The sequence below is a fragment of the Ictalurus furcatus genome, chromosome 26, assembly GCF_023375685.1.
Source record: "Ictalurus furcatus strain D&B chromosome 26, Billie_1.0, whole genome shotgun sequence".
In the NCBI taxonomy this organism is placed as follows: Eukaryota; Metazoa; Chordata; class Actinopteri; order Siluriformes; family Ictaluridae; genus Ictalurus; species Ictalurus furcatus.
This window is the reverse complement of record NC_071280.1, coordinates 6,068,096-6,094,947: the sequence shown is the minus strand read 5'-3', so window position 1 is coordinate 6,094,947 and position 26,852 is coordinate 6,068,096. Positions and strand designations below refer to the sequence as shown.

At 39.2% G+C, this 26,852-nt stretch overlaps 1 protein-coding gene across 8 annotated transcripts in view; it reads left to right on the top strand.

The window, feature by feature from the left end:
- The window catches only part of dmd (dystrophin), a 252,578-nt gene that overhangs the window by 16,039 nt on the left and 209,687 nt on the right, over positions 1-26,852 (top strand). For 6 of the 8 annotated variants that reach the window (XR_008384779.1, XM_053615384.1, XM_053615383.1 and 3 more), the window contains exons 3-12: positions 4,195-4,287; positions 7,170-7,247; positions 8,496-8,588; positions 9,021-9,193; positions 9,374-9,492; positions 10,658-10,836; positions 17,526-17,660; positions 19,807-19,998; positions 22,716-22,897; positions 24,015-24,165. Coding sequence is in view for 7 of the 8 variants with exons in the window: in XM_053615384.1 (XP_053471359.1) it covers positions 4,195-4,287; positions 7,170-7,247; positions 8,496-8,588; positions 9,021-9,193; positions 9,374-9,492; positions 10,658-10,836; positions 17,526-17,660; positions 19,807-19,998; positions 22,716-22,897; positions 24,015-24,165 (1,395 nt within the window). In the remaining variant the exon portion in view is untranslated. Of the gene's footprint in view, positions 1-4,194; positions 4,288-7,169; positions 7,248-8,495; positions 8,589-9,020; positions 9,194-9,373; positions 9,493-10,657; positions 10,837-17,525; positions 17,661-19,806; positions 19,999-22,715; positions 22,898-23,259; positions 23,651-24,014; positions 24,166-26,852 lie in introns of those variants that run through there. The other 2 variants (XM_053615388.1, XM_053615387.1) reach the window with 2 other exon arrangements.

The window sequence follows — 26,852 nt, the reverse complement described above, 5'->3', positions numbered from 1 at the left end:
AGCATGGTGGTGGAAGTGTGATGGTGCGGGGATGCTTTTCTGCTTCAGGGCCTGGACATGTAATAATTAAGGGAAACATGAATTCTGCTCTCTACCAGAAAATCCTAGAGGACAATGTCCGGTCTTCAGTCTGTAAGTTGCAACTCAAGTGCAACTGGTGCAACAGCAAGACAATGATCCAAAGCATAGGAGTAAGTCCTAGTCCTAGAAGTAAGTGAAAGACTGATCTCCAGTTATCGGAAGCATTTGGTTGCAGACATTGTTGTTAAAGCTGACACAACCAGATTTTAAGTTTATGGGGGTAATTAGTTTTTCACATGGGTGATGGGTGTTGGATAACTTTTTTTGCTTCAATAAAAAAAAAATAAAAAAAATAAAAACTGTATTGTGTATTTATACAGGTTGCCTTTGTTTTATGTTTGTTTTATGTTGTATTTCGTTTGAAGATCTAAAACTGTTTAATATGAGATACACAAAAACATAAGAAATCAGGATGGGGCAAATACATTATCACAGCACTGTACATACAGTGTTCATCTGGACACCAAACATGCAAACATAATTTTACCAGTTCAGTTGTTAGAAAAGTCAAAGAAACGAATTCATCATATAAACAGACAGTCCCTCCAGGATTTTGTGATTGTGCGATCGTATGAATTTAACACAACATCAAGCAAACGCTGCAATATTCAAAGTAGCTTGAATTTTTTTTCAATTACAGCAGATTTTGTGCAGATTTGAGCCAGAGCATCATCACAGTGCGCAATCAGCCAAAGCCCTCTTTGATTCACCTTTGTGAAACATGAGTACAGCTAAAAGGCTCATTTATGTACAAACATCACTGCAAAATTTGGCAAATTTGGCCAAATTCAAGTAGTTTTCTGCAAAAAAGCACAAAAGAACTCTACAAGTTGCATTGCAATGTTTGAAAAAAAAATCTTCAGCAAAATCAAGCATTTTTGGCCACCACAATCACAAAAAAACTCCTGTACGGGCTGACCGACAAGCATAAACGCAGTTACTGGTCTCTCCAAAGACTGGTGCACTATTTGAAGTCTTTTTTGCATTGATGTAGCCTGTTAGGAAAGGTTTGTTGTTTATACTCCTAATTTGTACACGTCATATCCATAATTACACTATATGGCCAAAAGTATGTGGACAGCTGACCTTCACAGCCATGTGTGGGTCTTCCCTAAACATCATATCGCCACAAAGTCTCTCTCAAAGTGGGCTATATGTCCGTAGCCATCTCTGGGAGATATTTCTCAGCTAACCACCGCAGTGTTCAACTGTTTTCAGCAGTGTCTGATAGTGAATCTGATTTAGCCTTTCCCAGCTCACGTGTATTGCTGGCAGTCTCTAAACAATCTGGGGCAGCTGTCCTCAAGAGGCTGATGGCCCAGATTAGATCATAGGCTGATGAGAAGCCGAGAGCACCGATCATGCCAATCTGCATGTATCAATCCCTCTGTGACAGAGCTGATCGAAACCTCACTATCGGCAGTGAGCCACCTAGGATAAGACACAGGAAGGATCTCCACCAAGTTTATGGATGTTGCCCTTCTCACTGTGTGCTGACAATATCCCCTCTCTTAATGTCCACACATTATGTAAACACATGTCCTAGTAAAGATTCTTAGTATTGAAGCAGACCATGCAATTTATCTAGGGCTGCAACTAATGATTATTTTGATAATCGATTAATCTTTCAATTATTTCTTAAATTAATCGATTAGTTGGATTAAAAGGCCAATTTTTCTTTTCTGTATTTTTTTTTCTCCAAAAAAAAAACAACGTTATTTCACATTGTGCCCGATGTTGTCCTTCAAACATTGTGCAGATTGAAGGCTATGAAAAAGTTATTAAATGTATCTATTTGGGCTAGGATTTTGTGTGCAAAGGATTTTTTTTTTTTAAATATTAACTTTATATCTTGAAAACAAAAAAAAACCAACTGATTGTCCACAAGCTTTAAAGCAGAAGTTAAACCACTACATTAAAATGCTAAAAAAGAAAAACAAAAGCGCAAACTAAGTGTTAACTTGTAAGAGGTTGAATGTTCTGCAGTAACACACACATTCACTCGTCCGAACACAGCAACATGTTTCTTTATCCTGTAAATGTATGACACTTTTTACATTTATATACTATTACATGTTATAACCCCATTACAGTTACTGCTCTCATAAACACAATTACTTTGTTGTTAAATATAGTATCAAACAACATATTTGATCAAAATGAATATTTTAGTCAGAGTTATTGCATTTCCTTTCTATTGCGCACTGTTTGATTGATGCGCATGCGTGGACTTGCGCTCATTCAGTGAAGTTTAATGGAAACTCTCTGTCAGGATGAGCCTTTATGTAAAATGGAAATACTGGCGTGAATTTCTAACATTTACAGATGAGGATATAAAGGTAAAACTGTCATTTCTGTGCTGAAGAAAACACGTCTGGAACACATTAAACAGCACACACATCTGTCGCAGCATCTGACATGACAAGCCACGTTAATACACTTACGAGTTTGTTTGAAGCGCTTAATATAAAACATTCTCATGTTTTGGATGACCTGGATCATGCACTTTTCCCGCTCACTCCATGACCTCCGCTGTTTTTCATGTGTTTTATTCATAGAAATTCATTTTTTCATCATTGTGAAGTGACAGGGTTTATCCACAGTGAAGTTACAGGCCCACTAATCGGTAATGATCATTATCGATTTTAGTGATTAGTTGTTGCAGCCCTAGATCTATCACAGTGAAGCTAGATTAATTGAGAATACTAGTCAACCTCTTGCCCCAATGTGTGGTAAACCTTATTGTGCCAATCAGTTTGGGTTGAATGCTATGGGGGGTTCCAGTTCCTGCTAAGAATACTGTTAACCTGTTAAGAAGACTGTTACCTGCCCCCATAGCATCTGTTAGAATTGAGGATGTGAGCTCACATAGGAGAGGTGAAATACTCAGATCAGACATAATAATAAAACCACTGATGGGTGAAGTGAAAAACATTGATTATCTTGTCAATAGCACCTGTCAAGGGGTGGGATATATCAGGCAGTAAGTTCTCAAAGTTGATGTGTTGGAAGCAGGAAAGGACCCCTGTCTATTGCCAAAAGTGCTTACAATGGGCAGGTGAGCATCAGAACCGGATCATGGAGCAATGGAAGAAGGTGGCTTGGTCTGATGAGTCCCATTTTCTTTTACATCATGTGGACGGCCGCGAGCGTCACTTACCTGGGGAAGAGATAGCACCAGGATGCGCTATGGGAAGAAGGCCTGCCGGACGAAGCAATGTTATGTTCTGGGCAACGTTTTGCTGGGAAACCTTGGGTCCTGGCATTCATGTGGATGTTACTTTGACACGTACCACCTACCTAAACATTATTGCAGACCAAGTACACCCTTTCATGGCAACAGTATTCCCTAATGGCAGTGGCCTCTTTCAGCAGGATAATGTGCCCTGCCTCACAGCAAAAAAATGTTCAGGAATGGTTTGAGGAACATGACAGAGTTCAAGGCATTGACTTGGCCTCTAGAATCCCCAGATCTCAATCTGATTGAGCATCTGTGGGATGTGCTGGACAAACAAGTTAGATCCATTGAGACCCTAACTCACAACTTAAAGGATTTGCTGCTAAAGTCTTGGTGCCAGATGCCTCGATGGTTCAGAGCAGCTTTGACGGTACAAGGGGGACCTACACAATATTAGGCAGGTGGTTTTAATGGTATGATTGGTTTATAAAGTTATTTACATACTTTTACTGTCCACTTTATTAAGAACATGTGGCAGAAGCACAGGTAAAGATACAGCTGTATCTGCATGATTTCATTCACTGTGCTTCTGCCACATGTTCTTAATAAAGTGGACAGTAAAAGTACATGTAAAGTTAATGTTCACGTCAAACATCAGAATGGGGAAAAGGTCTGATCTCTATGACTAACTGTGGCATGGTTGTGTGTGTGTGTGTGTGTGTGTTTGTATACCACACATGCAAGAGATCCAGATTCCGATTCAGAGATCTCTCACATTTTGCTAAGAGATTCTATTTTGCGAAATGTTTTCTAATTTCCAGAACTTTTTTGTACACTTCCTTTAAAAAATCTATTTGGCCTGAACAAAACATGGTCTTTAAGAGCACAATGACAGTATTTGCAATTTTATGCAATATTTTGTATTTATCCTTTAGGCAGGAAGACCCCCTATTAATGACCTCTTCACAGATCTGTGTGATGGCCGTCGTCTTCTGGAGCTTTTGGAAGGCTTGACTGGACATGAATTGGTAAGTATATCTGAAAAAAGATGTATATAATTCTCATGCATTGTAGTGTAACGTTATGCAGAAACTAAAACACACAGTTTTAGATCGCCTCTTCTCCATTTATATGTAAGCCTTTTGGACATTCTCAACTATAATGTTGGCTTTGACTTCTGCACTGCAGGAAATGACATCTTGACATCAAGTAAAAATATCTTCCCTGTATTCATATTTAACTAGAATTTCATATTGTAAGATTACTATAAACCGAATATACTATTATTAAACCTATTTCTAGGCATTTTGACTCATTTCAAGCTTAACATTTTCTTATTCTATGCTTAAAATTATCACAGGTATCTGTGTAATCAAGTATTATTATTACTGTACTATTTATACTTATTGTAATTTCAGTTGTAAATATACTAGTATGTAATATAGTACTTATTTATACAATTTCTTGATCCTCAGTAGTTCAATTTTAATTTACAAGATGCTGTGATTTCTTTCCTGTTCACGATTTATCATAAAAAATGTTGAAATCACAATAAAGCAATGTCCAGAACGAATTCAAAACAAAACAAAACAGGGAAACAAGCATTTCCACCATTTCCTGTTTAAGGAGAGTAGACAATTATAGGAGGGTGTCACCAAATTGCCAGTTTCCTGATGTTGTGTCCAATTCCGAGTCTTCTTTGCATACATGTTCATTACGGACAAGCATAGCAATACTGCATTTTTACTTGAGATTCTGTTGTGTCTATTGAGAACATGTGGTGTCAGGAATAAGCTCATGTACAGCACGCTTGTATGTGAAGGGGAATTCAATTCTGCGCAGTGCACCCACAAAGGCTTCAGATCCTTAGATGATATTAGCTTGTATTGCAGTGTTCTTTGTGTGGCATTTTGCCATTGTTCTGGTGATTACTGTATAGGAAAATGAACTGCAGTATATCAAAAGAACAACATAAAGAGCAAAACTTGAGTAAATATGCTGTGTCAGTGTTAGGGATGCTCCGATTGATCAGCTGCCAATCGGTATCGGCCAATAATCACATTCTATGACTCGATCGGTAGACTATAAATTTAGCTGATCTTACAAACCGATCGCGATTTGCTGACGCCAGTCATCCGATCGCTATTTGACCGATTGTGATGTGAGGATGTAAAACACATGATGACGTTAAACTTTAGCGCTGCAGTCATGTCATGACCAGTGTGGAATTATTATGAGGTCTCAAGAAACAATTAAAAATATTTAAAGGCCTATTAAAATGTTCATTGTAAAATTAATATTTGTTGTGCTTATTTATTTGATTCTCAATTAAAACAACAATTTACAACATTACCGTAAATAATATAACCAAGGCAACATCTGTGGTATTACTTTATCTGGAAAAAAAAACAAAGGTTAACAATGAAAGCTTACATATCACTTATATAAAGCTTGAACGATCGGGATCGATATCAACTGATCATGATGACAAAAAATCCTGATCGGAGCATCCCTAATCAGTATGCCTTTTTTATAATGTGCACAAAATGTACAGGAAAGGAAGACAGATTCTGTGTTAACAATATACTTGCTTAATAATAATATAGTCGAACATACGCTGATAGATTTTATTTCACACTAAGGAACTCAAAACATTGTCTATTTACCTTGACAGAAAGCGAGGGCTCCCACCTGAGTTGAGAGCATGTGAGGTTGGGAGAAGGGGACAGGGTTTCCTGAGGGTATCAGTTAATATGGGAGAGTTCAAAACACCTGCACAAAAGATTCTTGGTTGATATGTCTACTGGCCCATCTTCTATTTTGCTGGAGGGGGAAAGACTGTCCTTTTGATGTATTTTCATATTTACGAGTGCTAACTAGAGTACAAGAACACTCCAATGTTACATTCTGGTTCTCCTATGCAAGGTTGGAAGGCCTGGTAAATAATATAATAATAATCAGAATAAACGTACCTGGATATCTGGACACAAACTACAGCTGAAACACAAACTTTGTTGAAATCTTTGCTCATTCCTCCTGATAGAACTGGTGTAACTTAGTCAGGTTTGTGTGTCTCCTTGCTCAGACACAGGTTTTCAGTTCAGTCCAGAAATTTTTTATGGGATTTAGGTCAGGGCTTGTGATTGCCACTCCAATACTTTTACCTTGTTACCATTTTGGAGGTTCATTCATCCCTGGGAGGTCATTTGTGCCTCCTTCCTGTTTGGAAATTGTTTCTAAGGAGGAACTGAACTTATTTTTCCATACTTCTTCCTGAATTGCTTGGAATTTCCCACGGTATCAAGGACAAAAAGCCACCGGCTCTAAAGGTAGGCCGTTTTCCAATGGGTGTGTTCCAAATTAACTCCTGATTATGACAGTTGGCCAACCAGAAGCTTCTTACAGTCACCACATCAGTTTGCAGAATGATCCAGACCATTTAAAAAGACAGTCAACCTGGTGTATGTAAATTTTGACCCACTGGAATTCTGATATAGTGAATTAAAGTTGAAATAAATTCATTTCTAATTGACTGTTTTAACATGACCCCTAAAGTGTACAAAGTGTATGCCCTAATTAACTTGACAAAAGAAATGTTTGGAGTCGTGAAAAACTGAGATCTTTAACCTAGGTTCATGAAAGTCTCAACTGTTCTTAAGTGGAGAGAGGCAGTTAAAGGCAGGAAAGATTCACAATGAGAAAAGAGTATTCAATAATTCACAAATCTGTGAAAAATGAACATCTCAACATTCAGTGTAATCTAAGTGCAACTTCAGTGTTATTCTGATAGTAGTTATGTGACAGAGTTCTGATCTGAAGCCCAATGCAATCTTTACAAAGTTTTGCAAAGCATCATATACGTAGTATGTGTATAGTGTGTGTTCAGTTTATGTATGTGCTCTACCTGCAGGTGAAAGAACGTGGTTTCACCCGTGTGCACTCACTCAATAATGTCAACAGAGTGCTACAGATCCTTCAGAAGAACAATGTGAGTTATAGGCAGAACTATTCTATTTATAGTTCTATACTAACCGAGCATGAGGAACACTATACTAATATTGGGTAGGGCCTACCTTTGCTCTCAAAATAGCCTCAGTTCTTTGTGGCTTGGATTCCACAAGATGTTGGAAACATTTCTTTGGGATTCCGGTCCATGTTGACATGATTGCATAACGCAGTTCCTGCAGATTTTTCAGGTACACGTTCATGCTGCGACTCTCCCGTTCTACCAGATCACAAAGGTGTTGTATTGGATTCATATCTGGTGACTTGGAAGGCCGCTGAAGAACATTGAACTCATTGTCATGTTTATGAAATCAGTCTGAGAGGACTTTTGATTAGTGACATGGTGTGTTCTCATGTTGGAAGTAGCCATTAGACGATGGGTAAATTGTGTGTTGATGAACCTGTGCCTACCGTAACCTCAGGTTTCTGTTCTTGGCTGACAGAAGTGGAACACAACGTGGTCTGCTGCTATTGCAGCCCATATGCATCAAGGGTTGACATGTTGTGCATTGTGAGATTCTTTTCTGCTCACCACAATTGTACAGAGAGGTTATATGAGTTACCTTTATCTCAGCTTGAACCAGTCTGGCCATTCCCCTTTGAACTCTGTCATCAACAAGTCATTTCTGTCTGCAGAACTGCCCATCACTGGATGTTTTTTCTTTATTGCACCATTCTGAGTAATCTCTAGAGACTGTTGTGTGTGAAAATCCCAGGAAATCAGCACTTATAGAAATATTCAAACCAGCCCGTCAGGCATCAAAAACCATGCCAATGAGCGCACATTTTCTCGCTGTTTTGATTTGAGAATTACCTGAAGGTTCTGGCCTGTCTCTGCATGGGTTTATGCATTGCATTGCTTCCACACGATCGGCTGATTAGACTTTAGATATTTGCATGAATGAGTCGATGTACAGGTGTTCCTAATAAAATGCTTGGTGTGTATATTTATAGTACTATATAATTTATGGAGTAATTCAGGAAGATATTTTAATGATAATTTAAAAAGTTAAATTGAGCATCTTTTAGGGAAATAATACTAGAAAGACGGCATACTGAAGGTGTGAGATAGCTCTTAAATGAAAACATGTTCAATAGACACGTTTTAAAATTTGGGGAGTGAATTTATGAGAAAACATGAATGAATAATTTAGCCTTGTAAAATACAAATTCAACTTCCCATATTGAAATATAAACAGTTACATTTTTTTTTTTTATGTACTACTTCTAGGTTGAGCTGGTGAATATTGGAGGAGCTGACATTGTCGATGGCAATCATAAATTGACTTTGGGACTCATCTGGAGCATAATTCTTCACTGGCAGGTAAAAATGCATGAGTCATGTAGCCCAACTACTGCAAGGTTCAACATGTGTGTTTTCAGGTACTTTTCTGCTCACCATGGTTGTAAAATAGACTTCTTTTTGATTCAAACCAGTCTGGCTGTTCTCCTCTACACGCTGTTATCAACAATGCATTTCTGCTACAGAATCACTGCTCACTGGATTTTTATTTTGGATTACTGGATTATTTATTTTTTGTACCATTCTGTGTAAACTCTAGAAACTGTTATGCATGCTGTACCAGGTTCCTAATAAAGTGAGCTGTATAGTATGGTGTTTTCAAATAAAACAGGAAACTGACAAATAATTTGGCAGCAAGTTACCAGTTAAATTGATGCACATTTTACAGAAAGTTAGTAGGCAACGCGGTCAACAAGAGCAACAACATTTTGTAAAGTTTTTCTTCTATTCTAGGTGAAGGATGTGATGAAAGATGTGATGGCAAACTTAAAGCAAACCAACAGTGAGAAGATTCTGTTGAGCTGGGTTAGGCAATCCACCAAGAGCTACCCACAGGTCAATGTTGTAAACTTCTCTAGCAGCTGGGAAGATGGTCTGGCATTTAATGCTCTTATCCATAGCCACAGGTTAGTGCTACCAGTAGTGCCAAATATTTGTGCATGCAGCCACTGAAGTGTTATTTGTAGTAAAACGAATAGAATTTTTTTTCTATACCCTGTAAACTTTTCTTATGTCTAAGGTTCTTTTTAACAGTTGGGAAATAAATGGTAAGGAAATGTATGGGATTTTGTTTTTATTTTTGCAAGGCCGGAGCTGTTTGATTGGGATGTGGTGGAACACATGGATAAAGCTTTTGACAGGTTGGATCATGCATTCGCCATTTCTGAAAGGCATTTAGGCATTGAACGGCTGCTTGACCCTGAGGGTATCTATTCTTCTACTTATATTTACATTTACTTTTGTTGTGCTTGTAGTAATATGCATGAGTTGTTCTTTAGGTAACTGCCTAATTATTGGCACCCTTCATGCAAATGGTCAAAAATGATTACTGCATGCAGTTTTGATCTTAAATATATGGGTATGCTGTATAGCCATAATACTTAAACATAGTGTTTTCATGCATTTAACTAAAGACTAAAACAGTGAAATTGTATGAACCTGAGTATACTAATAGTTGTCTGTGTAATACATTTGGTAGAACAAACACACATTACAATTTGCAATGCACATTAAGTATGTAAAATGTCTGTTGAGGTGGCACACTGGTGTGCAGCACATCTCCAGGGTTCCCTGTTTTATTATGAGCTTGGGTTACTGTCTGTGTGGAGTTTCTGTCCTAAGGTTACATCGACTAATTGACTAGTTCATCAATCACCTCTGTGGTAAGCTGTTGATTATTCAACGCAATAGAAAGAACAGTGATGCATATGATAAAGAAAGCTTTAGGCAATGTACTTTGTTAATATATTTCCAAGTGTTAGTAATTATGCACATTTTTGTGGTTAACAGTATAGCCTAAATTAGTACAGAACCTAAAAATTGAATTTTTAGGCTGTGTATGGCTAATAGATGTGCAGTTTGATATGTTCTTTGCTGATCTGGCATCCTGAATCAGGTTTTGCTTAAACTATGAAAAAGATGACTAGTCTACTAGTTCACTACTTTTTTACATTTCTGGTTGACTGGTGAAAATTAACATTTGTGCAACCCCTATTCTGTGCATTTTCTCCCTGTGTCCATTTGTGTTTCCTCTTGTTCCTCTGGTCTGGTTTCTTCCCATCTCCTAAAACATGCTAGCAAATGGATTGAAAACTAAATTGCCCCTTGGCGTGTGTGTGTGTGCGTGTGTGTGCGTGCGTGCGTGCGCGTGCGTGCGTGCGCGTGCGTGCGTGCGCGTGCGTGTGTGTGCGTGTGTGTGCGTGCGTGTGCGTGCGTGTGCGTGCGTGTGTGTGCATGTGTCCTTGCCTCATACACTCATCCACATGGCCCTGGCCAGGACAAAGCTGAGTTTAATAAACAAATAAATATGAATGAATGAATGAATTAATTAATTGAGTGATTAATTTTATGTGGTTCTTTCCCTCCTCTAGATGTGGCTACTGCTTCTCCAGATAAGAAGTCTATAATTATGTACATCACCTCCCTGTTTCAAGTTCTGCCCCATGGTGTGAGTATGGAGGCCATAGAGGAGGTTGAGACTCTGCCCCAAGCAGTAATCACTAAAGAGAAACATTTCCACTTTCAGACACAGCAGCGTTATTCCCAGCAGGTCAGTTCTTCAACATTACATCTAGTCTGGAAAAGCATTGTTTACAGTTGTTTAAGTTAACGTACAGTGAGGGAAAAAAGTATTTGATCCCCTGCTGATTTTGTACGTTTGCCCACTGACAAAGAAATGATCAGTCTATAATTTTAATGGTAGATTTATTTGAACAGTGAGAGACAGAATAACAACAAGAAAATCCAGAAAAACGCATGTCAAAAATGTTATAAATTGATTTGCATTTTAATGAGGGAAATAAGTATTTGACCCCGTCTCAATCAGAAAGATTTCTGGCTCCCAGGTGTCTTTTATACAGGTAACGAGCTGAGATTAGGAGCACAGTCTTAAAGGGAGTGCTCCTAATCTCAGCTTGTTACCTGTATAAAAGACACCTGTCCACAGAAGCAGTCAATCAATCAGATTCCAAACTCTGTACCATGGCCAAGACCAAAGAGCTCTCCAAGGATGTCAGGGACAAGATTGTAGACCTACAAGTCTGGAATGGGCTTGGACCATTGCCAAGCAGCTTGGTGAGAAGGTGACAACAGTTGGTGCGATTATTCGCAAATGGAAGAAACACAAAAGAACTGTCAGTCTCCCTCGGCCTGGGGCTCCATGCAAGATCTCACCTCGTGGAGTTGTAACGATCATGAGAACAGTGAGGAATCAGCCCAGAACTACACGGGAGGATCTTGTCAATGATCTCAAGGCAGCTGGGACCATAGTCACCAAGAAAACAATTGGTAACACACTACGCCGTGAAGGACTGAAATCCTGCAGCGCCCGCAAGGTCCGCTGCTCAAGAAAGCACATATACATGCCTGTCTGAAGTTTGCCAATGAACATCTGAATGATTCAGAGGACAACTGGGTGAAAGTGTTGTGGTCAGATGAGACCAAAATGGAGCTCTTTGACATCAACTCAACTCGCCGTGTTTGTAGGAGGAGGAATGCTGCCTATGACCCCAAGAACACCATCCCCACCGTCAAACATGGAGGTGGAAACATTATGCTTTGGGGGTGTTTTTCTGCTAAGGGGACAGGACAACTTCACCGCATCAAAGGGACGATGGACGGGGCCATGTACCGTCAAATCTTGGGTGAGAACCTCCTTCCCTCAGCCAGGGCATTGAAAATGGGTCGTGGATGGGTATTCCAGCATGACGATGACCCAAAACACACGGCCAAGGCAACAAAGGAGTGGCTCAAGAAGAAGCACATTAAGGTCCTGGAGTGGCCTAGCCAGTCTCCAGACCTTAATCCCATAGAAAATCTGTGGAGGGAGCTGAAGGTTCGAGTTGCCAAACATCAGCCTCGAAACCTTAATGACTTGGAGAAGATCTGCAAAGAGGAGTGGGACAAAATCCCTCCTGAGATGTGTGCAAACCTGGTGGCCAACTACAAGAAACGTCTGACCTCTGTGATTGCCAACAAGGGTTTTGCCATCAAGTACTAAGTCATGTTTTGCAGAGGGGTCAAATACTTATTTCCCTTATTAAAATGCAAATCAATTTATAACATTTTTGACATGCGGTTTTCTGGATTTTCTTGTTGTTATTCTGTCTCTCACTGTTCAAATAAATCTGCCATTAAAATTATAGACTGATCATTTCTTTGTCAGTGGGCAAACGTACAAAATCAGCAGGGGATCAAATACTTTTTTCCCTCACTGTAACTGTATTTGAAAAGCTCTTGTCTTTTGGCTTATAAGTACACAAAAAGGAACCATGATTATAAATTTCCCATAAAACATTTTGAGGGTTGTGATTTGATTCTGTCTCTTGATATTTATTCTTTATTAGTTATCTGAATTAAATATAGAGTTGATTTATAATGCAGGATATGCCATACTCACCATAAATCTTAAAACAAACAAACTTATTTAAATATGGAAGATAAATATAGCAAAAACTTGCTTATAACTGGAGCATTTTTAATGTCAGTTTCACCTACATCTATCAGTTGACTAGGATCATATACTAGATAACCAAGCCCCATTTGTTTTTCAAGCAGTGGCAATAGTGTGTATGGCACAGGTTCATCACTGTCATACAAATGGTAGGCTTATGTCATGTAATGGAGGCTGCTAAGACGGAAGCAAGTTCAGGTATGGCAGTTTAATCAAACAATACGAAGTACAATGAATCAGGCAGAAAACAAAGTCCAAGGCAGACTAGGGTCAAATGATCAGGCAGACAGGCTAAACTAGGCAGAACAGAGAATCGAGGTCAACAGGGTAAACAAAGTCCATGATCAGAAAGCAAACACGATAAGGCTTGGAAATATGACAGAGACTATGCAACCGAGCGTAATACTTTGCAAAGTCACAGTGTTCAAAAAGTGTTAGTGTTCTGTGTGTGTGTGTGTGTGTGTGTGTGTGTGCGAGTGTTCTCGGAATTGCAGTCCAGGACGCGATGGACTGCAATTCCGAGAACACTCGCACACACACACAGAACACTAACACTTTTTGAACACTATGACTTTGCGAAGCCATGTTTGTAGGCCACTGTGCAGTATGGGAAATGTAGTCCCCCCCCACAGCGCCAAAATACACTCCCTCCCCGGTAGTCCTGGCCCTCTGGCAAAATGTCTTCACAGCCCCTCAGGTTCCTATGCAGGCATTGTCCGACAAGTAGCAGATTTCTCAAGGAGCTGAGGAGCACACATGAGGCTGGGGCTGGTTTGCCGGGGTCATTAGACGAGATCCAGGCTTTGGAAGTTGACTTAGTGTCCCATCTCCTTGGCCTTTCTTGAGTGTGGATCGACATCCTCAGCGGAGCAGGAAGGCAGAGCGACGTCCTCAGCGGAGCAGGAAGCCAGAACGACGTCCTCAGCGGAGCAGGAAGCCAGAGCGACGTCCTCAGCGGAGCAGGAAGCCAGAGCGACGTCCTCAGCGGAGCAGGAAGCCAGAGCGACGTCCTCAGCGGAGCAGGAAGCCAGAGCGACGTCCTCAGCGGAGCAGGAAGGCAGAGCGACGTCCTCAGCATAGCAGGAAGGCAGAGCAATGTCCTCAGTGGAGCAGGAAGACAGAGTGACGTCCTCAGTGGCATGGGAAAATGGAGCGACGTCCATATAGAACCCTGGCGTAGTGGCATCCACGGCAGAGAAGGGAAGCAAAGCGGAGCTCTTGGCTGCAACGGGAGGCGAAGAAACTTCCTCAGTAGAACAAGGCTGCTGAGTGGCATCCTCAGTCAGAGAGTCTGAGCGTCGTTCACCATCAACTTTGAACTTGGTTGGCTGTGTCAGCAGACTCGGGCATGAGGAAAACTTGGTTGCCTGTGTCAGCAGACTCGGGCATGAGCAGAACTTGGTTGTCCTTGTCAGCAGACTTGGGCGTGAGCACAACTTGGTTGGTCATGACGACCGACTCTGGCATGAGCATAACTTGGTTGATTGTGACGTCGACTTCCGGCGTGAACATAACCTGGCTGGTCGTGACGTCGGTTTCAGGCATGAGCAGAACCTGGTTGGTCGTGACATCGGTTTCAGGCGTGAGGAGCACCTGGTTGATCGTGTCAACAGACTCTGGCATGTGCAGAACCTGGTTGGTCGTGCCGTCGGTTTCAGACTGGACCTTGGTGTGGAAGGTCACAACGTCGATCTCAGACTGGTACGTGGCGTGAAAGGTCACATCATCGATCTCAGACTGAAACTTGGCGTGGGAGGTCACCTCGTCGATCTTTAGCTGGAACTTGGCATGGGAGGTTACCTTGTCGACCTTTAGCTGGAACTTGGTGTGGGAGGCCATCTCTTCAACCTCGGACAGGAACTTGGCGTGAGAGGCCACCTCTTCAACCTCGGACAGGAACTTGGCTTGAGAGGTTGCCTCTTGGACCTTGGACAGGAACTTGGCTTGAGAGGCCGTCTCTTCTACCTCAGACAGGAACATGGCTTGCGAGGTCACCTTGTTGACCTCTAGCAGGAACTTGACTTTATGCTGGAGCACTGGGGATGAGAATGCCTTGTGTGTCTCATGCTGGAGCTCTGCAGGTGAGACCACCTCGTTGGTCTCAGGTTATAGCTCTGGAGCTGATGTCACCACATTGACCTCCGGCTGGAGCTCTGTGGGTGAGACCACCTCATGGGTCTCAGGTTGGAGCCCTGGAGGTGAGGTCACCTCATTGACCTCTGGCTGGAGCTCTGTATATGAGACCACCTCATGGATCTCATGCTGTAGCTCGGGAGCAGTGGTCGCCACGTTGACCTCTGGCCGGGGCTCGGCAGGTGAGACCACCTCTTGGGTCTCAGATTCGTGCTCTGGATATGAGACAACCTCATGGGTTTCGTGCTGGAGCCCTGGGGAGGAGGTCGCCATGTTGACCTCCGGCTGTAGCTCTGCAGGTGAGACCACCTCGTTTTTCTCAGGTTGGAGCTCTGGAGCTGAAGTCACCACATTGACCTCCGGCTGGAGCGCTGCAGGTGAGACCACCTCATGGGTCTCAGGTTTGAGTTGTGGAGATGACGTCGCCACGTTGACCTCCAGCTGGATCTCTGCAGGTGCGCTCTTGTGGAGCTGTTTGTGAGCACGCCAGCTGCTCTTGAAACATCCCCGAGAGCAGAAATATGATCCATGGATCCCAAGTTTCCTGCATGTGGGACATTGTAGCTGGGCCTCTTTACCGCAGCCTTCGGTCTTGCAGGTCTGCGTCACCGCAACCACTGTCCTGTCAGCCGGGGGGCTGAAGCTGGACTGTGGAGGATGCCCTGTCGATCCACTCATAGTAGGTTTGGATTGGCACTTCAGACTTGCTCGTCACACTGACTCCCCTCAAAAGTTGATCCAGGTAGTAGCGCTGCCCTGGATGCCCAAACTCCTTCATGAATAGTTCCGCAAACTGAGTTACATTGTTGAGGGCACTTGACCCTGCACTGGCCAGATACTCTGCCCAATCACGGGCCGGGCCATAAAGCCGAGACAAAATGAAACCGAGCCACTGCCTCTTGTCAGGCTTGGGGTTCACCAGGCTCGAAAAATACATTTGGCTGTGAAACATGAATTGCCGCCCAATCCATAATGCGGCTTTGGGAGTCCTATGTCCATCCACTGGGGAAACTGGACTGATATGAATGGTGGAAAGACACCTCCATGTACTCCTGCTGCTTCCATGTTGCGGCGAAGTATTCTGTCACATACTGGAGGCTGAGACGGAAGCAAGTTCAGGTATGGCAGTTTAATCAAACAATATGAAGTACAATGGATCAGGCAGAAAACAAAGCCCAAGGCAGACTAGGGTCAAATGAACAGGCAGACAGGCTAAACCAGGCAGAACAGAGAATCGAAGGCAACAGGGTAAACAAAGTCCATGATCAGAAAAGCAAACACGATAAGGCTTGGAAATACGACAGAGACTACGCAACCAAGCGTAATACTTTGCAAAGTCATAGTGTTCAAAAAGTCTCTTTTATAGCGTGATTGTGAGTGCAGTGAATTGAATGAAGGTGTGCGTGATAAGAATGAGTGTGAGTGTTCTGTGTGTGTGTGTGTGTGTGTGTGTGTGTGTGTGTGTGTGTGTGTGTGTGAGTGAGTGTTATGGGAATTGTAGTCCATGGCGGCCATGTTTGTAGGCCGCCGTGCAGTATGGGAAATGTAGTCACTGGTTTGCTGTGATATGACAGCTTATGTATAACGTGCTAACATATTTGTTTGCCAAATTCCTATATTTGTGGCTATCTGCTGTGTTGATCTATGACTGGCCGAATCATGTGGGAGGGACATAACCATTCTTGAGAGCATATACTTGGATGAGAGTAGTATTTTATTCCACCAAATGCAGGATGAGTTATAGATATTTTTTGATGAACTATAAAGATAACATAAAGTCATCTACAAAGCAATTATTTGTGTTATATGTGCAATTATATATGTAAGACCAAAACATTTACAATGAGTTCCAAAACACCCATTTTGATTTTATGGGCATTTAAAGTGAAAGGATGTAACTGGAGACTTCTCTGGTACAAGCAGACACCTTAGGAAAGAACCTTTAGTAATGTGAGGCATTCTCCTCCTGCTCAAGTGAATCTTAGGGTTTGCTAGTACACCACAAAAATGATAGCACATGAAAATACGTTAAATAAAGGATAGGTTTTGTAATATTTCTAATTATAACAAATATAATAATATTATTTCTAGACATATTTCAAGCTTAACATGGTCTTATTCTATTTTATCAGATAATTTTGACAGATAAACCTTTGAGAATGAAATGCAAGAATGAATTTCAAGCTTTAAATTAGTAAGAATGTGTAGAAATAGACTTATTATATTAGTTGAATTTGCCTATATTCAAGATACTTGTAAGGTAACATTTTTGTAGTGTGACCAATACATTTAAATCATATTCAAGTAGTGTCTAGTTGTGGCATTAATGTGTAATGATGTATGATATTTGAGTATGGAAAACCTGCATCTGGCTCAATAACTCAGAATCTGTTCTAAAATTATTTTTCAACATTGTAAGAATGGCATCTTTTGTTTATTTTTTTAATTTTATTTTTTTACGTAACTGTTAAGTAACTTTTTTTACCACCTCTTGGTCTCTGGCATGAATATTCTCTCTCTTTTTTCCCCTTGCAATTTTGTATTGTATTCCTGTTTCTGCCTTGTAACTGTGCTTTGTTTTATTTATTCCAATGTTCTCTTTTATTGTTGCTTTGTAATGTTTAATCTCTTGTGTTTTTCTCTTCCTCTCTCAGATCACAGTCAGTGTGGCTCAAAGTCCAGTACGCAGCCAGTCTCCTTCAAATAAGTTACGCTACAAAAGCTATGCTTTCACTCAGGCTGCGTATGTTCGGTCTCCTGAACAGCCAAGAAAGACCCCCGTCACACTGGTTAGTCTCTATAGCGCATCATGTGTGTTTGCTGAAAAACAAGGTTTTACACCGAATTTACAAAAGTTTCTGAAACGCTGATTTTCTTCATACTCGCTTGTGCATGGAGATCACCTGTAAAGTCCGTCACAGCTAATTGGCATGTAGTGACACCCACAAAATTGTAAAAAGTGCACAGAGGGCTGGAAACACAAAATGACAACTAAATGGAGAAGATAATGGCAGAAAGAGAGTTATTTTGACTTGTTTTTTATTGCAGTAAAAATATTTACCAGTGTAACAGCACCTGAAAAAGTTGAAATCGACACCCAAATTACAATAAAATGTGAATTAGGTGTGAATTAATTATGGTGACAAGAAAATGGTGTGACACAAAAAAGGAGGAAGAAAAAATATCTACACTGTACCCACGTGATCATGCACATCAAGCATGTCAGATAGGGAAACCGCTATTTTTTAACATTATTTTAACTGTCTCGGCCAACATGCTACATCTAAAGCAAACCAATTTATAAGCCAGCTTTCATTCTCCAAAAATAAAATCATACCGGTCTTTAAACATCATTTCCTTCATAAGCATGACCTTAATCTTCTGTCAGCTGAGGCATTTGTTTACGGCTTATGGCTATTTGTAGACAGACTGGCCCATCCTCTGTTTATATGGCAGCATTTCATTGGTCATTATTGACTGGTGAGTTTTATTTGTCTTAATTTATGGGTTTGTGTTTGCTTGCTTTCTTTATTTTTCATATTCTTTAATTAATGCCAATAATAAAAATGACTAGTTTTCACAAAATGTTCCCTGACCTAGTGAACTAGCATGAGGATGTGTTTTTGGTAGAGACTCCAAAGCAGTTCTGTAAGTAACTCTGGATATGGGCATCTGTTAAATGCTGTAAATGTAATACAAATAAGCAATTTAAACTTCACTATATTCCATATATAAACGTGCAATAATCAGTGATAAAGTTGATGTTTACCTTTGGTATTGTTAAAAAAATAAGTAATAATAACAGTACACCCATTAGCTCTTCATTCCAAATAATAATTAAGCTGCTGTGACCATACACACACACGGCCATACACAGCTGCTAAGACAATTTGTAAAGTTTAACACTACTGACTACTGAGCCTACAAAAACGGACATAAATTGCTCCAATATAAAGACTGGCTCTGGAATAAGATAATGGTATGCTTAAGATTATCCTTCTTAAGATTGCTCATAATTGCTTAAGAATTCTATATAAAAATATATATTTTATATACAATACAATATATTAAATATATTGTGATGGTTACCTTGAGCATATGTGAGCACAAGTAATGTGTAGCATACCTGTATATGTAGTATATTGTATGTAATGGGTGGTTGTAATGAGTTTGGTGCCAAACAATACAATTTTTGCTTATTTTTGAGTATGCAAATGAGCATGTACCTTGTCTGACTTAAAAGCAGCTGGAAGTGATAAGATTGCACAGATTTAATGTGTGGCTTAATAAACTCTTCAGTCAGCGTTTTAGGAATTATTTCAGAGTTAATATCAGAAGGTAGCTCTCTGCTGTTTTTACTTCCTCACACCAAAAACATCTGTGGTTCAAAACTGTCTGTGAACACTTTACTCTGGTAAATGGTCTGCACTTATATAGTGCCTTTTAACCCTAGTGGTTCTACAAAGCGCTTTACATTGTTTCTCATTTATCCATTCTAAAAAATACACACTCAGACTCACACAATAATGACAGCAGAGCTGCCTTGCAAGGTGCTAAATACAATACGATTAATACGATAGAGCAATGGCTAGCAAGAATTTGTTTGTAACATGTATTTGTTTTCTAAAATGCAGCTTTTTAAGATGAATATTTTGTTGTCAGATTTTGTTTTTGTTGTGCTGTGTGCTTCTATGCTGCTACATCCACATTCCAAACTATCAAGCGAGGTTTGAACCACCCTGATTGTATCTGTCTGCAATTACATGTTCCGACACAAAATTGTCTTTTTTCTCGAAAACTAGGCATGACACTAAAATGAGTTTTTAATAAAACGAAGCACCACAAGATTTTGATGTAGTAAATGTTTGTAATGACCAAATTACTGGAATGTAGATTTTTATGTTAAAAAAAAAAAAAAATCTTTACCATATGCAGTCTTCAGAAAGTCCAGAGGATATGTGGCCTTCCACTGGTCCTCTACAACATGGCACAAGCCAGCTAGAGAGTTACCAGAATTCCCTCGAAGAGGTCTTGACGTGGCTTCTGTCTGCAGAGGATGGCCTACAAGCTCAGCCACCTATCTCTTCTTTGGTAGAAGAAGTGAAGGAGCAGTTTCACACTCATGAGGTAATTTCTAAAAGTGTATTAGTGTGATAGAATAATGCATACCTTCTCATACTTGTATATCTATGGGAGGTAGTTTGTGCCAAAAAAAAGAGCATTTTATGCATCTGTCTTCCCAAATCTCTCTCTCTCTCTCTCTATCTATCTATCTATACACACACACACACACATATATATATATATATATATATATATATATATATATATATATATATATATATATATATATATATATATATATATATATATAGGGAAGTGAAAACAGAATCACATACTTGTATTTGCAATTAATTTCGATTTTTTTTTAACCATTGTATGTTTTAAGTTGCATTTTGTCAAGTATATAGCCTAATCTTATGAAAATACAACGTATGCATTTGTTGCAAATGCAATTATGTGATTCTGTTTTAACTTCCCAATTTGCCATTTAATTTCCAAGTTCACCCAATATGCTAAGTAGTGTGGCTAAGACTTAGCCTATGCCTGCTCACGATTCTACTCTGAATGCTGAGCTAAACAATTAATACAACGTATAGGCTGGGAGTGCTTCTCAGAGCAGCGTGTAAACTGGATTAGGAGATTGTCAGGGTGAAGATTTTGTTTTCCTAAATTGTGAAGTGATACTTGATAAACTTGGAGATGTCCAGCTTATCACCGACAGAGAGATGCTTTGTATGTCAGAAATTACTACTGCTGACTTGCCATCAGATACTTAGTGTATTTTGGTCTTGCTATCAGATGCTGAAGTGTACTCTACATAAGGTGGAGTTGTGACCATGGAAAGCCAAAAAGGGTCACTTAGTAATAAAATACAGTTTTGTATGAAATTAAGAAATATATGCATCCTAATTAACTAGTTTATTAAGGTCATCTTGATATACGCATCATTTATAGTTCTGGATTGCATGAATGCATATCGATCAAATAGTTTCTAATGTAATAAAGTAGGTGTCTGATGCTGTCTGAAGTTGAAAATTATTTTTGACAAATCGATAATTGTGTGTTGGAGAAAGTTTAAAAATGTGCACATACTTTATTGTTGAAACTATTGGAACAACAACGGCAATTCATTGGTTGTACTATAAACCAAAGACATTTGGGTTTGAGATCAAAAGACAAGAGTTTAGGTATTCAGCTTTTATTTCATGGTATTTACATCTAGATGTGTGAAACAACATAAAACATAGAACCTTTTATATCAGATCACCCAATTTTTAGGTGAGCAAAAGTATAAGAACAGAGAAGTCTTATTATAGTAAATTAAAGTAAATAATTTCTCTGTAAATTGGCAGACCAAAAAATCTTCTGGATTCATTCTGCTGCTACATGAGTTACAACATCAATAAAGATTAGTGAGCCTGTTCCAGAAGCAGCCATGCAAGCCCAAGACATGACACTACCTCCACCATGTTTCACTGATGAGCTTGTATGTTTTGGATCATGAGCAGATCCTTTCTTTCTCCACACTTGGGCTTTTCACCACTTTGGTAGAGTTTAATTTTGGTTCCAGAACATTTGTGGCTGATCTCTGTATTTCTTTGTGAATTCTAATCTGGCTTTCCGATTCTTGCTGCTGATGAGTGGTTTGCTTCTTGTTGTATAGCCTCTATGTTTCTGATATATGTCTATATACAGTATCAGATATGTCACATAGATATATGTCATATCAATATATGTCGTCTTCTTCGAACAGTAAATTATGATACCTTCACCTGTGAACCGTGGAGAGCGTTGATGTCACTGATTGTTGTTTTTGGGTTTTCCTTGGCCGACCCATTTGACCCGTCTGTTGCTCAGTACACCGGCGGTTTCTTTCTTTTGCAGGACATTCCAAATCGTTGTATTGGCTATGCCCAGTGTATGCAATTCCTCTGACATCTGTCAGTCACATATTTTTCCAATATTTTTGCTCGCCTACAAATTGGGTAGTCTGATACAAAATGTGCTATGCTATATTTTGGAGGGGATTGTATTGCAATGTTTAGATTGTTAAATATTACAACTCTTTCAGATTTACATCATAAAAAGCTGTTATACCAGATACAGTGGATATGAAAACTCTTCATACAATTCTGTGTATTTTCTTAAAACCATTTTAGTGCTGTTGTGCTAATAATAATAATCATAATAATAAGCAACATTAATTTGTGTCTTAGTTTGATAGGGATGCCAAAAATAAAACCTTAATCAGTTCATACAGGATTTTGTGGAGTTTTTTTTTGTAATTGTTGTGGCCAAAAATGCTTGATTTTGCTGTGGCTTTTTTTCAAAATTTGCAATGCAACTTCCAGAGGTTTTTTTTTTTTAAGCTTTTTTTGCGGGAAACTACTTGAATTGGCGAAATGAGATGGTAAATGCGACCTTTTAGCTGTACTCATGTTTTATGCACATGAATCGAAGAGAGCTTTGACTGAATGGGCGTTGTAATGATGTCACGTGGCGTGTTTGATGACATCACATGATGTGTCTTGGCCCAAATCTGTGGAAAATTTGCGGTAATTTTGAAAACTTGCATGCTTGATTTTGCATTAATTTCTGCAATCACAAAATCCTGGAGGGACTGCTTAATGAATTTTTATGTTTGAAAGACAAGGGGGTCTTAGCTTTGCCAGCCCATTTATACTGGCCTCCCTTGGATTTATATTGGTGCTTGCTTCTAGTGAATATATTAATGTTTTTTGTCTGTGTGTATGTTTGTGTTTGATAACAATGGTTTCTAGGGATACATGATTGAGCTGACTGCCCATCAGGGAAGTGTAGGTAATGTGCTAAAGGCAGGGAGCATCCTCTTGGCTGAAGGGCAGTTGACTGAAGATGAGGAGAATGAAATTCGGGAGCAGATGAATCTGTTAAACTCTCGCTGGGAACATTTACGAGTGGCCAGTATGGAACAACAAAGCAGGTAATAATAAATAATAAACTTCCTTTGTATCAAGTAAAGTTTCTACTTTAGGTTTATTGACTCTGTTACAGTATTTTTTTCAACTACTCAGTTTGAGGTGCTTGCCATGCTCAAAAACTCACAAAACTTGCCACAAACATCAGAAGTGCTGGCCATCAAAAACTGTCAAACGAATGGTTCTGGGTGTGGCCCTGGGCTCAATAGCGCCCATCTTTGATATTTTTCTAAAATATCCATTTTTGAAACATCCAGTTTCACTTGCATATACCATGATAGGCATATGGCAAGAAGACAAACAGTTCATAATCACATCCATTAACTCTGTATTACCACAAACAATCATATCTATTAAAATTGGATTTTGTGCATTTGACAGATTTAAATCCTTACTGGGGAATTCATCAGATTCAAACAAAATGTTGTCAGTACGATGTCCATTATGCTAAATTGTCTTGATCTTTTTCTCTTTTTTTATCTTCCATTGTGTTTTCATGATGAGGCAACCAGTTATCATATTTCACACATACTTCCACACAAACAGGAAGTGTGCCATAATTCTACTGTAAATCATGCAATGTTATTCACTATATGGCCAAAGGTTTGTGGACACCTGAACATCACACCTATATGTGTTTTTGAACATCCCATTCTAGATTTAGTCCCCCTTTGCTGTTATAAAAACCTCCACTCTTCTGAGAAGGCTTTCCACTAGATGTTGGAGCGTGGCTGTGGGGATTTTCAAATTCAGCCGAGGTGAGGCACTGATGTTTGCTGAGGAGGCCTGGGGCACAGTCGGCATTCCAGTTCATCCCAAAGGTGTTCAGCAGGTTTTTCCACACCAACCTTGGAAAACCTCATGGACTTCACTTTGTGCACAGGGGCATTGTAATGCTGGAACAGGTTTGGCTCCTTAGTTCCAGTAAAGGGAAATCATAATGCTGCAGCATACAAAGACATCCTGTACAATTGTGTGCTTCCAACTTTGTGGCAGCAGTTTGGGGAAGAACCACATATGGGTGTGATGGTCAGGTGGCCACAAAGTTTTGACCATACATTAGTGTATTGAAACTAAGATAATACCTTGTATTAATTGTCATTTACTTTTGGTGATTTCAAGGCTTCATGAAGTTTTAATGAACCTGCAGAATCAGCAGTTGGAACAGCTCTCCACCTGGTTAGATGTTACTGAAGCTCGTATTAAGCAAATAGAAGCCCAGCCATTAGGTCCGGAAATTGAAGATCTAAAACATCAAATTGAAGAGCACAAGGTACCATTTTTAACCAGAGTTAAAAATCTTTATAACATATTTGTATTTCCCTCATTTAATGAAATGAGACAGTTTACATACAAAACTAATCATGTAGTATTGATGTTTTCTGCTAATTTATTAAGGGTTGATTTGTTTCGTGGACAGAAATGGAATGCTTATGGTGATTTGGTAGTTGGTTAATTGTAGCACTGACACATAGAAGTATTACTATAAATTATACCTAAAGCTGACTATGGAGTCTATGGAGGTAATTCACTTCTTTGACATTCAGGCCATTGAGAATTTAGGTTTAATAATATAGGTAGTAATAAATTTAGATTTAAAAAATCTAGTGGGGAAATCAGGTTGTAAAAATTCAGGTTCTTGAAATTTAGAAACCACCTTTTTTACTGCTTGATTATTTTTTGCTTGCCTGAATTTTCTAAAGAAGATGTATTCAGACCAAATAAACAGTGGAGCTCGAAAGTTTGTGAACCCTTTAGAATTTTCTGTATATCTGCATAAATATGACCTAAAACATCATCAAAACAAATATTTCACACAAGTGTTAAAAGTACACAAAGAGAACCCAATTAAAAAAATGAGGCAAAAATATTATATGTGGTCATTTATGGAGAAAAATTATACAGTATAACATCTGTAAGTGGCAAAAGTATAGAACTGCTAGGATTAGCAGTTAATTTGAAGGTGAAATTAGAGGCAGGTGGTTTCAATCAAAGAGATGACAATTAGGTGTGAGTGAGTGCCCTGTTTTATTTAAGTCTGAGCTTCACAACACATATTTGTCTAAGTTTATCATGGCATGAACAAAGCCACTGTTCTCCAAAAAGAACATTTCTGCCCTACCGAAATATAACGTTTTGGTTTAATTGAGAAGTATTATGTATCTAGAAAGGAAAATGGTGCATTCCAGCAGAAAAACCTTATCCCATTTATGAAACACGTTGGTGGTAGTATCATGGTTTGGGCCTGTTTCGCTGCATCTGGGCCAGGAGAGCTTGCCATCATTGATGGAACAATGAATTCTGAAGTATATCAGTGAATTCTAAAGGAAAATGTCATGATGTCTGTCCATGAGCTGAATCTCAAGAGAAAGTGGTTCATGCAACAAGACAATGACCCGTAACACACAAGTCATTCTACCAAAGGATGGTTAAAGAAGAATAAAGTTAATGCTTTGTCAAAGGTCTGACTTTAATCCAATGGAAATGTTGTGGAAGGACCTGAAGCAAGCCGTTCATGTGAGTTCTGTACTGAGGAATGGTCTAAAATTCCTCCAAGCCAATGTGCAGGAGTGATCAACAGTTACTGGAAACGTTTAGTTTCAGCTATTGCTGCACAATAAGCAAAGGTTCACATACTTTTACCACTCTCAGATATGAAATGGTGGCTCATTTTCTTCAATAAATAAATGACCATACATAATATTTTTGTCTCATTTATTTAATTGGGTTCTCTTTATATACTTTTAGGACTTGTGTGAAAATCTGATGATGTTTTACATCAGATTTATGCGGAAATATAGAACATTCTAAAAGGTTCACAAACTCTTAAGCACCACTGTACAGATATATAAGATTAGCAATGGGAAAGAAAGCAATGGTGTTATAAACGCTATATGGCCAAAAGTTTGTGAACACCTGACAGTTACAACCATATGTGCTTGTTGAACATCCCATTTCAGATTTAGTCCCCGCTTTGCTGTTATAATAAACTCCACTCTTTCCACTAGATTTTGGAGTGTGGGTGTGGACATTTACCCATTCAGTGTGTTTTCACATATAGTTCTTTTTAAATGAACCATTCTCAGACCTGTTAAAGTGGACCTGAAAGGGAACTAGCTGAAAATGGCCTCAGTACTTCTGGTGTTCACAATACAAGGGGACTCAATTCTCTTTCTGGACATTTACAGTAGCATTGATGAGATCTCAGACCACTTGTTGTTCACACCATGACTCTATTACCATAGTGTAATATTCAATTAAATGACATTTTATTTGTATAGTGCTTTTAACTGTGTACATTGTTACAATGCAGCTTATACATCTATTTATAAATTTATAAAATCCTGATATAAATGATAAATTTATTCCTAATGAGCGAGCCAGATGCGACGATGGCAAGGAAAACTCCCTGATAGCTGTGTAACACTGAATAATGGCATTCAAAATTGTTGCTTTACATGATTGGATATATTCATACATTTAAAATCTATATCCTGAATTTATATATTTCTTTAATGCTGCTTTGGGACAATGTCCATTGTTAAAAGCGCGCTACAAACAAAACTGAATTGAATTGAATTGAATGATGCTGTGATTTGCTGAAATAGAAGAAGGCAAAATAGATTTGAAGTGAAATACCAGAATTTTTTTTTATGCTGAAGCATAAAAATCAACTCAAGATGTGAGTAAGTGTTTGGGGTACACAAAATACATGCATACGCTACATATATTAAAAACATACTGCTTACTAATAGTATTATACAGTGACTTTTTTTCGTGTCACTAACGGAATGTTGATATTTCTGTTGCCTAACAACTTCTATAGCATAATTACTAGTGCCACAGTGACTTTTTTTAGCTTATCTGTCATGTTGTCACCTTACTCTGCTGACCTTGTTGTGGGACCGCATGACCCCATGGAAAGCCATATGAGTTTTTTTTTATTTTTTTTGTTAGGTG